Source organism: Phascolarctos cinereus, unplaced genomic scaffold (genome assembly GCF_003287225.1).
Source record: "Phascolarctos cinereus isolate Bilbo 61053 unplaced genomic scaffold, phaCin_HiC Scaffold_3;HRSCAF=262, whole genome shotgun sequence".
NCBI lineage: Eukaryota > Metazoa > Chordata > Mammalia > Diprotodontia > Phascolarctidae > Phascolarctos > Phascolarctos cinereus.
Genome location: NW_027555736.1, coordinates 14,664,773 through 14,678,939, shown reverse-complemented (window position 1 = coordinate 14,678,939; position 14,167 = coordinate 14,664,773). Strand labels below are relative to the sequence as shown.

Genomic DNA, 14,167 nt, shown 5'->3' with positions numbered 1-14,167 from the left:
TTTTGAATGAGGCTGCCTCACCTTACCTCTCCCTCCCTTTTCCACAGGAATCAGCACAGCTCAGTACTCGTTTTCACTCTTTTCATGAATCCCCATGACAGGTTGGGGAGGATTCCTAGCTGATGAAGAAGCATGAGGGTGAACCAAAGATGTTATTGATTCTCCTTTCTCACAAAATCCCCAGGGGCCTCTGGGGAAAACCACCAAAGAGCTGGGGTCCTTGATTGAGAATTTACACCCTGTTTCTATAGCACCTCCCTTCCAGTGACTCATCTTAAGGTTTCTGAAGGCTCTGACAATGTTACACAAGCCTTGGAGTGGAGGTTCAGAAAGATCTAGATTTGAATCCCACATCAGGCATTTATTAACTGTGTGACATTGGGTAAGTCAAATAACCTCTATGTCTTAATTTCCATATGTAAAATAAAGTCTTAAACTGGAAGGCCCCTAAGGTCATTTCCAGCTCTAACTTGATGACTTTACCTCTGAAATGTTTTAGGTATATGGCCCTGGGTAAATCACCTAACCTGTCTGTTCCTCATTTTGGAAAGTGACTGGGATAAACTCAATAATAATAAGTGATAGGTAGCATTCATACAGTGCTTTAAGATTTGCAAAATGCTTTACTGATCTTGCCTCTAAGCTAGATGGCTTTCAAAGTCCTTTCTGTCTCCACATCTATGATTTTGCCTCTTAAACATCCTCCCTGTGTGACCCTAGGCAGGCCACTTCTTTGCCTGGTGCCTCAGTTACTCACCAGTGAAATGAAGGTGAGACTCAGTGATTTCTAAGATTTGAGCCAGGTCTATGACCTTGTGATCTATAAAGGTTTCACATCTCATCCTGGGGACTGAGGATGCTGGCCTTTGGAGAACCAGCCTGGTTAATGTAGACAGTGGCATGATCAGCAAGCTTAACACAACACAATTATATTTTTGATCATATAAGCCCAGGAAACCAGTTTCTCCCCAAATTCCCATCGTCCTCAGAATGGCGAAGGGACAAGAACTCCAAATGTGGCCATTCTCATCAAGATTCTCCTTTAAAGACTCCAAAACCGGCACCCCCATGAACGTCTGTTCACCCGTTTTTGGCCACAAGCTTTTGTTTCTTTCAGGCAGCAGTGAAGATTCATGACCACAGTGTGCCTCCAACAGCGTAGCTCAGGGGCTCTGTCAGGAGCACATGGTCCATAAACACAGCGTGAAGTTGAGCAGGGAAAGAATCTCTGGGACCAAGAGCATCCGTTGGGTATGTTCAAATTCCGATAGGTTTTCTGTCCATTTTTAGCCATGGAATGTGTATTAATATATGCTAATTGATTAACCCATGAAATATGAGGTTTTACTCTGATTAATTTTCTTTGGTTCTGGAAAATCTGAGATTCAATTTGTCAGAATCTCCCCCCACCCCAGTCTAGTTTCTGTGATGAGTACCCTTAAACATTTTGACTGACCACAGATAATGCTCCTCTGGTCATGCTACTGACATTTCCCCCAAAAAAATAAATTGATAAGATCAGGAATTTAGAGCCAGAAAGGATTTGAGAGGCCACTCTCCCCACCTTAGCCCCCATCTCCATTTTCTAGATAAGGAAGATAAAGCCCGAGGAAAATAAGTGACTTGCTCAGGGTCACACAGATAGTAAGTATCTGAGGTGAGATTTAAATCCAGGACCTCTGAATTCAAGTCCAACATCCTGTCTACATCATGCTGACACCTAGTCCAGGAATTAGACAAATAGTTTGCCTCAAGTGTCCTTTATCACTCTGTTCTCCGTGATCTGATACCGAGAATTCCCTGATGTCTTTTCTCCATGAGTTATCCAATATTTATTCATGTGAATGCTGGATTTCTATATTTCTCCCTCACCCCCACTCCCATTGTGTAAGCTCCCTGAGAGTAAATAACCTTGTTTTTTTTTTTTCCTCAGGGACCACCATAGTGCCTTGAACCTACTAGATACTTAATATATGCTAATTGAATTGTTATTGGTTTAATACTGACATGCTGGCTCTTGACCCTGGTCTAGGATATGAACCCTGACTGGCTTTTCCTGTTTTGGCTCTTGACTGGCTGGCAATGGGTTTGTCCATGGCTTGGTGTAGACTTCCCAAGTGGTGTTCATGAGCGTTCCCTCATTCATCACACCTGATTTTGTTTGTTTCTCTTCCCCCTTCCCATCACCCCTTTGTTGGTATATTCCATAGCCTCATTCCCTCCCTCCATGTTCCATCCCTGTGCTGTTCCCTGATTCAGTGGAACTGGAGCTAGACCCTCCTTGGCCCTTTCATTGTAAATGTGCGGGCATCCTGTGTTCTGATCACTGGCCTTATCTGGGGTCTGCCTCCTGGCCCTGGCTCTGGGCTGCTCTCTAGTGGTTTATTATAGCATGAGCCCTTCTGTAACACAGGATGCCCAGAACTAATGTAGTTTTTGAAAACATGTTCGAAAGCTGCTTCTAAACCTATTCAGGACTATGTGATTTCATGTTGCTTTTAAAAAAAGTCAATCCATGACCTGTATTTATTCTCCAGATACTCAAAGCTGAGTCAGAAGGAGAAATGCCATGACAACATGAATGTCATCTCCATCACCTTGGTATCTGCTTCCCTTTTCAGGGGGAGGACATGCAAGGACTCATACTCTGTCCTCATGTGGACATGGCTGGGGCCACATCACAGCCCTTTATTTTTCCTCTCACACTTTAAGGGTTACTAAACATAGCCTGTGAAGCAAGCAGAACAAATGGAAACTGAGAAGTCAAGTGACTTGCCCAAGGTCACACAGCTAATGAAGGCTTAGTCCAGGACTTGAACCTGACTTATTTAATTTATTACCCTGCTGGACCCCATCATGGCCATTATCACTGGACACTCACTGTATACATGACAATATTCTGAGAGCGCAGAGAAGACATAGTATATGGGCACAACAGCATGCTCTGGTCCCTTCTGGTTGAGCTGGAGACACATGGCAAAGGGGACATAGAACAGAGCAGAGCCATAACTAAGGTGAAGTAACTGGAGCTTTACTTCAGGGCACCAGCATCTGTTAGAGCATTTCTAGCCAACTGTCCCAGCACCTGACAGTCCTCCCCTGGCCTTGCGCTGTGTGCTGCCATGAGGGTGCCTCTTCCCCACTCTATGCCATGCTTTCCATTCCTTCCTCCCATTTCTTGAGTGCATCTGACTAGGGAGGATTATCTCCATGATCCCCACTCAGCTGAATTTGCCCTAGGTTCCAGAATTCCTCCTTGTGGTTCTGAGGGCTTTTTTTTTCTTTAAAAGCTACATGGAGTTTTAATTCTTATGAACTTTTGTAATCTGACAGTAGTTTTCTTTTCCCTCCTTACTCTTACCTCTAACGATCTGATTTCCTTCAAAATATAGGTCAAGCAGTGCCTTCTACATTAAATCTTTCCTGATTTCCTTGTTGCCAGAGCCTTACCTTCAAAAATTACCTTGTATTCTTTTTCCATATAGTTATATACATGTTGTTTCCATTAACAGATTATGAGCTCCTTGAAGTCAAGGACTCTTTGACTTTTGTCCTTGTATTACCAGTGCCTAGTACAGTGCCTGGCACCTAGCAGACACTTGATAAATATTTGTTGGTTGATTAGTTGGTTAATTATTTTCTTTCCCTCTAAAAATAGGTTAATATAAGTCTACCCTCCATCTTCCCCCTATCCCTTGGAAGTGAGTGGAGTGGCCTCTTCAGTCAGTCACTCACTCATTCCACTAGTATTTATTAAGTACTTACTATAGGCTAAGCACTGTGTTAAGTACAGGTGTGATCATCTTAAAATGATAAGTTCATTTTTTTTTTCAGAATTAACTCTCTGAAGCCTAGCTTCCAGTTGTCCTCTCCTAGTGGTGGAATGTTTGAAAAAGTTACAATGGTGTCAAAAACTCTACATTTCAGAGTCTTCCTACAGAAAACATGGCTAAGAGATGGTGCCCCAAGGCCATCATTGTTCCAGCCTCAAAGGGCATCAGAAAAACTTACCGTTCCTTTGCTGATGATGAAGAAGGTATCCCCTCGGGCCCCTTGCCTGATGATGTATTCTCCATTCTCATAGTGTGTCTGAAAAATAGAAGGGATAACAGAAAAACTGAGAAACCAGCATCACCAGAGAGACTGGCCAGGGTGCAAGGCAACTCTGACAGTTTATGCCATAAAGCCAGGGCAGGAAAGTTCGTCAATTCTGACATCCATGATGATTGTAGAATTTGCTTAAATCAAGAAGCATAATAATAATGAACGACCCGTTTCAACCTTGTCCATTTTTCTTAGAATTGTGCTTTATGATTCCCTCCCCTCCTCAGGGAATTACATCCATATTTCCCTAGTTGTTTATTTTTTTTCTGAATTGAATAAGAGGGGAATATACATTTTTCCCTTCCATTGACAGAAAGAGGAACAAACAAAACTTCAAAAGTACTCATTAAACTGGAATGTCTCTACTGCCATATTTGTTGATCTCATCTGGTTATCCTTATCACCCTCAGAAAGATGCATATGCTTGTTGAATCCAGTATAGGAGTAATGTAAGCAGGTCTTAGGTTAAGTTTTAGGGGCCATTTTGTGCTTTAATATTCAAGCTGCAGCACTTTGTCTTTTGATTATGCCAAAGAGAATTCTTTAGTTTTGTGGGGCCAATTTAAGCCTAGTACCTGCAGAGCCTGAGACAGCCATTCAAGGATCACAGGAAGGCTACAAACAGACAGATTATCTCAGTCGGGGTATCAAAATTCTATCCCAGCTGCAGGCACTCAACACATTCCCAGAGCAAGAATTATTTTTTCTAAGACCAGAAGTAATTTCTCTTTCTAAGGGGAGGTAGGAGAGAGCTCATTGCTGGGTCAGGAGGCATACAAGCTGAAAAATGAGAACCACACCATCTGGCCCTGAGCTTCTTTGTAACTTAGCAGGGAGCCATACTTGGGGACAGAAAATATCATTGTCAACTGTTCTTATGAGACACTGAATTCATGATGTGCATATAATATCTATCCATTAGATGGAGAGCCATGCTATATCCTCATAAACTCATGCTGTTTCTCCTCACAATCTTATTCATTCACCATTTTGTCACAGAACTTTTTATAATCCATTTTCATAATAACTTAGTTTCCATTCAAAGTGGGACAATCACTCTTTTGCTTCTGAATCACGATAGTAGACCCAAGACTTCTTCAATTCATTCATGAAGTGTTTCAATCATTCATTCATTCATTCATTCATTCATTCATTCACTTAACAAACACTTCTTGGGTGACTTTTGTGTACAAAGCATTGCACTAGGGACCACAAAGACTACAAGATTGAAGACTCTATCAATGGCCCTGTCTTCATAGAGCATCCCATCTAAGAGAGAAGTTAAGGTATGCAGAAGATGATGTTTGGAGTTGATTCATGGCATTTTTTTTTTTGCTCAAGAAGCCATACTAATATGGTATTGCTTTTAGTGTAAAAGGCAACCTTATTTGTTTGATACTTAAAGTTTCTTGAAATTTTGATCCAACCTATCTCTTTAGACAAATTTCACTTTATTCTCCCTCACAAACTCTTTAGTTTATTAGGTGTTCCCAGTATATGACAGTTAATCTCCTGGTGCCATGTCTTTGCACAGGCTGTCCCCCATGTCTGGAGAGTTCTGTCTCTTGGAATTCCTAACTGCTTTTGAGGTTCAACTCTAGCACCACCTGCTGCATGAGACCCTTCCAGGGATCCTCCCTTATTATCATTGTTCCAGTTTTTTTCCTCCTCCCCCTCTCACAAAACATGTTTTTATATATTTTGCATGTATTTATCTCTGTACTTACCCTGCCTCCCCTCTTTAGAATATAAGCTCCTTAAGGGAAAGGATTGTTTTATTTTTGGTTTTACATCCTTAGTACCTAGAACAATGATTAACACATAGAAGGTTCTTAATAAATCCTTGTTGAATTGATTTTCTTTACTTATTTTTAAAGTATACATTCATGTCATCATTATGGTCATGTCCAGACGCTGATGGAAAATATGGCCCAGAATAACGAGATTTGATGTCTGAAACACCTAATGCCAAAAGAATTCTGAGAGGGTATGGAGGTCACTGACATGAAGCCAGAATTAAGAAACAAAATGGAATGAGCAGAAGAAACAGAGTTGAATGTAAGCTCCTTGAGGGTAGGAAGAAGGTCATTTGGTTGTTGTCCTTTTTCTACCCGGCAGTGTCTGATATAGAACAAGCCCATAATTAATGCTCCTTAAATGAATGAATGAATGAATGAGTAAATGAATGATGCTGCTTCATTTTGCTTCCCTGTTATGTGATGGTACATCTTATTCAGAAGAAAATAAATAGAAAGAGGAAGTACAATTCTTTTTTCTCTATACAATCTCTGCCTGCTCCCCCTCCACCCCGAAAGTGGTAGAGCTATTGTATTTATCTTAAAATTAGTGGTTGAAATCTCAAAGTAGAGGTTTCAGAATTTTATACAAAAATATTTTTTTTCAGTTTTTCTTCCATTTATACTCTCTAGAGAGATTTTTTCCTGTTTTTTTAATTATATTTTAGATTTCTCTCTCATGAATTTAGGAAGCAGGTAATAAATTTCCACCATGGTCTGTGTGGAAAGGCCCAGTTCACTCACATTTCACGGTTGCTAGCCTGCCAAGATGCTGATACAGCTCAGTCCGTGCCCCTCGACATTCACCAACTTGTGGCTTAGCTAAGGAGGGACTGAGCTGTGGTCAGGATCCAAGAACTTGAGAGCAATCACCTCTGCCATGGAGACTGTCTTCCTTGTTAGCCAGACGCTCAACCAGGTGCACTCAGGAGCTGCTTGGGAAGTGTCTGGCATCCTCTCCTTGACTTCCTGTATGCAAAGGTGATGTGTGACTCAGGGTCATAGTTTATCTACCAGAATTGACAGGAGCCCCGGTTGCCTCTGGAGAATTCTGATCGGCTGGTGATCCCACCCAAGGAAGTCCCCTTCTCCTTCCACTGGGACAGTGAGCAAGCAGGAGCAGCTTAGGACAAAGCCTGAGTAACTGGCTCCTGTGTAATCTAATAAGGATATCTGGGATTGATGAGATGCTCTAAGTTTGCAAAGTGTTTTAAACATATGTAACCTGGGGTTGACAGCTCATGTACAACATTGGCCTTGCCAAAGCTGGCCACCTCTACATACTGGCTAAGCACTTAAGTGAGGGCTTCAGGGAAGGATGTTGGAGGTGCTGTTGACAAATTTCCTGGATGCTTCTAGCTGACCATGCGTGACTCAACACTTGAATACTTTGGAATGATGGCATTGTCCCACAGACAGGAAGAGGCAAAGACCTAGAAATGTATTTGAACTTAAAATCCAAGAATCTGTAGCTAGTCAGTAAGCATTTATTAAACACTTACTATATATCATACATTGTGCTAAGGATTGGGGGCTATAAAGAAAAGCCAAAACAGTCCCTGCCCTCAAAAAGCTCACATTCCAATAGGGGAGACTGTGTGTCAATATCTAGGTAAATACAAGACATAGAGTAGATGGAAAGTCATCTGAGAAAGGAAGTCCCTAGCACCAGAAAAGACTTCCTGCAGAAGGTGGGATTTGAGCTGAGTCTTACAGAAAAGCAGAAGCCAGGTGACAGAGATGAGAAGAGAGGACATGCCTGGAATGGGGAACAGCCAATGAAAAGGCAAAGAGTTGGGAGTGTTGTGCACAAGGACTACTGTTGCTGGATCATACAGTTAGTGGAGGAGAATAAAATGTAAAAAGGCTGGAAAGCTTTGAAGGAATCAGCTTATAAAGAATTTTAAATTACAAATAGAAGAGTTTATATAAATCTTGGGAGAAATAGGAAACCATTGATGTTCCTGAGTGAGGGGCAGGGTAGAAAGATGTTTGACATGGTCAGATCTTCACTGTAGGAAAACCTTTGGCAGCTGAGTGAGTATGCATTAAGTGAGACTTGAGGCAGAGTGAAGGTGAGTGGTGATGAAGGCCTGAGCTAGGGTTGTGGCTGTGTGAATGGAAAGAAGGGGGCATAGAGGAGAGCTTTTGGAAAGGTAGACACAATGAGATTTGTAGGGTAAGTGAGAGTGAAGAATTGAGGATGTCCCCCAGGTTGAGACCTTGGGTGACAAGAAAGATCTTGGTATAATCAATAGCAATGGGGAGTTCAGAAAAGAAGATTGTTGTTGTTGTTATGGGAGGACAATAAAGAATTCTGTTTTGTCAATGTTGAATCTGAGATGTTTATAGGATATCAAGTTGGTTAAGTCAGGTGATGGAGACAGTGTGCCACAGCAGAAAATGTATGGGATTTGGCATTAGGAGACTGGGTTTCCCATCCTCTATTACCTATGTGGGATTGGAAAATTCTTTTTAACCTCTTTGTGACTCTGTTTCTTCATCTGTAAAGTGAGCAAATTTGGGCTGGATGGCTTCTGAGGCTCCTTCTAGCTCTGCATCTGTGATTCCATCATTGTACTGGTGAGAGGGACCAAACACGTATGTGGGGAAAGAATACTCTGAATATAATAAGAATTTCAAGAAGAAATAGACATTGACAACTGAAAGGATCAGCACAATCACCTTGCTTTTTGTTGGATGTAGATCAGGTATTTTCAGAACAGATTTGGCCTTTGAGCACATCCAGTGGAAATGACCATGGGTTCAGTTATCATCTTCATGTATGTGATTCCCAAATCCATTTACCCAGCTCTGATTTTCCTCCAGAGCTCCAATCTTGCATCACCAACTCTCTTGGACATCTGAAATCATGTCCCTTAACTATCTCAAATTCAACATTTCAATATAGTGCTCACTATCTCTCCCCTCAAACACTCCCCTCTTAGAATTTCCTGTATTCCTGTTAAAGGCCCCATCATCTTCCCTGTCTCTCAGGCTCATGACTCCATTCCTCTCTCCTACTGACCCAACATATATAATCTATTATTAAGTCTTGCAATTTCTACTGTCATGATATTGTTTTTATATATCCCCTATCCACTCACATAGTTACCATTCTTCTATAGACCTTCATTACCTCTCACCTGGACTATTGAAAGTCTCCTAATTGGTCTCCCCGACTTAAGTCTCTCTCTCCTAATCCAGCCTTCACCCAAATGCCAAAGAGATTTTTTTTCTTAAGCTAAAATGTAACCACATCTTCCTTTTACTCAGTAAATTCTGGTGACTCCATGTTACCTCTAGAATCAAATATTTGAATCTTGGATTGAAACTATCTTCTATTTGGCATTCAAAGGCCTTCAACGATTTGGGCTTTTTCTATCTTTCCAGTCTTCCACTTTCCTCACCTCCATATACTCTGTGCGTGTACTAGCAACATGAGGCTTCCTGAGATTCCTTGCACATGACGCTCCATCTCTCCATTCCTCACCTTTTCACACACTGCTATGCCCCCTGCCTGGGATACTTTCCCTCTTGAAGGTCTCTTGTCTAGCTTTGCCTTTTGATCATTTTCAGTTCAGAATGCAGACTGGAAATTGGGCAGGGTGTGCAGCTTACCATATTTCTAATACTAACAACAAATCCTTCAAAAGACTGTCAATTTGTGTTCAAGCCAGTCATTTGTATGCTCTCCCAAAGCTGAGTCACTCCTCATCCTAAACACCAACATTTTGTATCTCTGGGGGTTTAGGCCTCACCACTACTACAAAAGGTGGTTCATTCATATGATACAAATTTTTTTGTAAGATAACTTTTTATAACACTTGTTTCATTAAATAGTGCATCATTGCCAGGTCCACCTTTGCTCAATCTCCAAGATTGCTATTTTTGAAAAAGTCATCCTATAAAAATATCCTTTATGACTGACTATTCCTATTACACATAACCACTAGAGTCATCTTGGCCAATCACATCCCATTCAATGGCGAGTACGATTCTATCCTATCTATCCTGTGCCAATACTGGGACTCTAATGATACCACTGTTATCCCATGTTCCTAACACATCCTAACACATAGTGATCCTCAGTAAATTTGTCCACTTGTCCCCAAAATGGACTCATCACCCACTGAGGATTGGAAACAAACTTATTTCCACTGCTTACATTTCACAGCAAGGACTCACTCAGCCAATATTCTCCATAATAGGGCAGGGAAAAGTTTTGACTGAGCCTGAAGTCAAGACAGTAATTTTCCATTATAAAATGCAAGATATGAAAATTCAAATATGCAACCACTTGTTTATTAGCATAAATGACAATAATGAAGCTAATCGAGCTTAAAAGAAAACAAATTAAAAAGGAAAACCTTACCAACTAAAGTAGAAAACAAAACCTTAATGAATAAACTTGCTAAGACTTCCTCATTCCTCTGTACCTTACTAGGTGGGCTTCTTTCATGCTGACCTTGCTGAGCTTCTGTCTCTAAGCAGCTTCAAGAATGTCATCATCATTCATTAAAAAAACAAAAACTTTTTTTTTTCGTAACAAGCCACACATGTAGTCACATACTCCCTCTCTCTCTTTCTGAGTTTCCATGACAATGCTATTAAGATGCTTCTTTGACCCTTTGCTTCATCTTTCTCCTCTTATGGTTTTCCCTCCTTATAGTTCCCACCCCCAAACTTTCTGGCTAAAGGAAGAAAGAATCTTCCTTTTCTGCTTTCAAATTCTTTCTTTTTCTCTGGCTCCCCCCAACTCACCTTTACCATTCTTGATAACACCAGCAAAACTCTGAAGGCCTGGATAGTCCTGCCTTTCTTTGCTGGTTTCTGTCTTTGAAAAGCTGGAGTTGTTCACATCTTAGGTGGCCCAGATTACACCCCATCCTTTAATCCTCTCAAATACCTTTCCAGTTTAAGATTCAAAAACAGTTGTTGACCCAACAGAGGCAGCTCAGACTTGCTAAATCTAGACTATGACTCTCAGACAAAGCTGGAAAAATGTTATCTGAACCTCCACAAACAGACTTGGTCTCCTGGTTGCTGGAGGTTACCAAGAATTCCTACCATTCTCCAAATGGATTTTTCAATCCCCATCTTTTACTCTCAGAGATTATCTATTTGAACACCAAGCACACCAAGACATGCACAAGGCTGAATACTCCTGATTGGGGCGCTTCATTTCATGCTTAATCTTCTTAATAGAAAATAAAAGTGCATAGCTGAGGCAAGCTAGCATTCCCAATTCACTCAATTTAACCCAAACTCCGAATTAAGAGTCTGATCTATCAACAGCTATTAGTATCCAAGGAATTTATTAAAATTGTCAGTGGACAATTATAAAATGTAAAGATATTCTTCCAAAAGTCCAGGGCTGACCATATTGCTTCTAGCAATTATTCATTCAAGCTTTGATTGTATGGTGGCCACAATCCTAGGTGCCAGGAATACAACCTAGAAATGAAAATAGTTCCTGTCCTCAAGGATCTTCTGTTCTAATGGGGGAGAGAGCATGTAGACTAAATCATTTTCACAAAACATCTAAAAATGAGCAGGAGGTGATTTGACAAGTTAGGGGATGGGGGGTGTTCGATGTTAGAGGGACAGCGCAGTCAGTGTTAGCACATGACCTATGCATCTTTGTGGAGCTCTCAGATGGAATGTCATGTGGGAGGATCAGTGAGACTATACGTTGGGCTGCGTGCAGTGGAGTACAGTAACCTCGGGGGATCGGGGATCACAGATACAAAGATCTCCAAGGTCCTTTCGAAGTCATCTAGAATCATCCCCTCATTTTCTATATGAGGAAGTGAGGCAAAGGGACATCATGTGACTTGTAATGTTCAGTAAGCCTACTGAGGTGGTTGAGTGCCATTCAGGACTTTCTAGACCTCTCCTCCAGACTGTAGCAGGCTTCTCTCTCTTGAAGATGCTGCCACCTCTGTGGCTTCCTCACCCTGGACAGTTTCCTTCCTCCTGTGACTCCTTCCTCTGGTTGGTGAGCCTCCCAGAACCCAGGCCAACCCTATGCACACGTCTTTACTCCTCTCTCAGCTCTACTCCTGGCTGTCCTGACTTCTCCTCCCCATCTCTACATGGCTTTCTTCTTTTTAGATCCCTTTTATGTATTGTCTTCCCCCACTAGAAGGGAAGCTTACTGAAGACTTTCTTTTTGCTTTCATTTTTGTGCCTAGGGCTTAATGCAGTGCCAGGTACATAGTAAGTATTTAACAAACACCTGCTATTCTGTAACCTTAGCAGTCCATCTCCTTCTTCTCTGTATCTACCCAGGCAGTTCCTGATGCCTGGTGTATACTCCCTCTCAGCTCTACCTCTGAGAATGCCTGGCTTACTTTGGACCTCTCTCAGGTGCCACCTTCTTCTATAGGATACCTTTCCCACACTTGTTTATATTGCGTTCCTTCCGCTGTGAGCTGTCCTCATGCTGCCACACTCATGTGCTTCTGCCTTCACCTACAATGAGCTGGGACTCTGGGCTTCTGAGGGGGAAGGGCTCAACATAAGTGTGATCCACCTCTCTATTCGCAGTCAACTTCATGTCATGTTGCCATGCTCACACCCCATTCCCAATACTCTATCTTTGAAAATAGTCATTAGATGAATACTACCAAAACACTCCTCACTGGCCACCATATTCCACTCATATGTTTCCTCTTTATAATGGAAACTCCTTGACGGCAGGGATTGCTTTGCTTGTATTCATATCCCTAGTATGGAGTCTGGCATATAGACAATGTTTGAAAAAAAACACTTCCTTTCAACAACTTATTTGGATTTTCTTGTGTATTGGACCCCTCCCCCAGTAAACGATCAGCTCTTTGAGGGCAGAGTCTGTGCTTCATTTTGCCTTCACATCTCTGGCTACCAGCACAGTTCCAGGCACATGGAAGGATCTGGCAAATTCTTGTGTATTGGACTGAATTGTGTCACAGAGAACCAGGCCTCGCAGAGTCACACAGTAATTACTTGGAAAGATATTTTAAACATTTTAGCCACAGGAAGCAGAGCACTCAATTCAGTAAGAGCGTGGGGAGGGGGGAGCATCATTCATCATTTCTAGTTGCCCATCACCCCAACCTAAACACGACTGAAGTAGCTACACAAGAGGGAAAACGCCCAGTTTCCTAGTTCCCTAAAGCTCTGGTGTTTTACCATAAATGTTCCATCCCTTGTCATTCAGTAGAATGGTCCATATGGAGGTCCAGCCTATTCCATAGGGGTTGGGAGGCTCTTCTAAGTCTCTATGGAGGACAGAAGAGAAGGAACAAGAACTCATTTGGATTGAGTATTGTCCCTGCCCACTATGATTTTAGCCATTGGCAGGGGGCAGGCTCCTAATATAGCAGCTTCTCCTACTGATGCAAGCAGACAACCCATCTGTAACTTACCACATTAGAGCTATTGGGGGTGTTGACCATAGCATCATAACTGAAAGGAAATCAGAGGCCAACCAGTATAAGCCCACCCTTATTTTACAGCTGAAAACTGAGGGGGAAAATTGGAAAACTGAGGACCAGAGAGGTTAAATTACTCGTTCAGGATCATACGTAGTCAGTAGGTGTTGAGAACTTGACAGGATTTGATTCTAGGTCTTTCTGATTCCACGGTTGATCCTCTATCCAGTATACCACACTGCCCAAATAAGAGAAATGTTCTATCAGTGAAAGTGGTTCCTATGGGGATCTGGGATTTGGGGGGATGCTTCTTTTTTTTTTTTCTTGAAGGGCTGTCAATGACAGTCCTTGAAGGACATATCAATGAGTCCATCAATCAACAAGTATTTATTCTATTTAATTGTATTGTATTTAATCTCTTCTCTGAACTCTCTTCATTGTTTTAGGTCTGTTCCTTTCTAAAGTGGGGGGGGAGGTATAAAACATTTCAGGATCCATCCATTTTATGACTCTATAATTACTATGTGATAATGTGTAACCGACATCTTATCTCTATACTGTCTCCAATGTCTCTGCAGAGACATCAAGGCCTAACTCAGGTGATAGCTCCCATACTAGGCTTTCCTGATCCACAATCCTACAACCCCTCTCCCCCCAGTCATTAGTACTTGGTATCTCTTGAGATTACTTTGTATATACTTTGCAGTGAGAAGGGATGCAGACCAAGAGGCAGCCTTTAAGGCCTAAGTTCAAGTCTTGACTCTGACACGTACTGGATGTATGACCCTGGGAAAATCACTTGACCTTTCAGCATAGTAGGCAACTATCTGAGGCTGTAAGTTACAAAGC

The 14,167-nt window shown here is 41.7% G+C and overlaps 1 protein-coding gene across 2 annotated transcripts in view; it reads right to left on the bottom strand.

Moving 5' to 3' along the window:
* PRKG1 (protein kinase cGMP-dependent 1) overlaps positions 1–14,167 on the bottom strand; it is a 1,361,110-nt gene that overhangs the window by 250,618 nt on the left and 1,096,325 nt on the right. For both annotated transcript variants that reach the window (XM_020974951.2, XM_020974950.2), the window contains exon 6: positions 4,012–4,089. In XM_020974951.2, the coding sequence (XP_020830610.1) occupies positions 4,012–4,089 (78 nt within the window). The remainder of the gene's footprint in view (positions 1–4,011; positions 4,090–14,167) is intronic.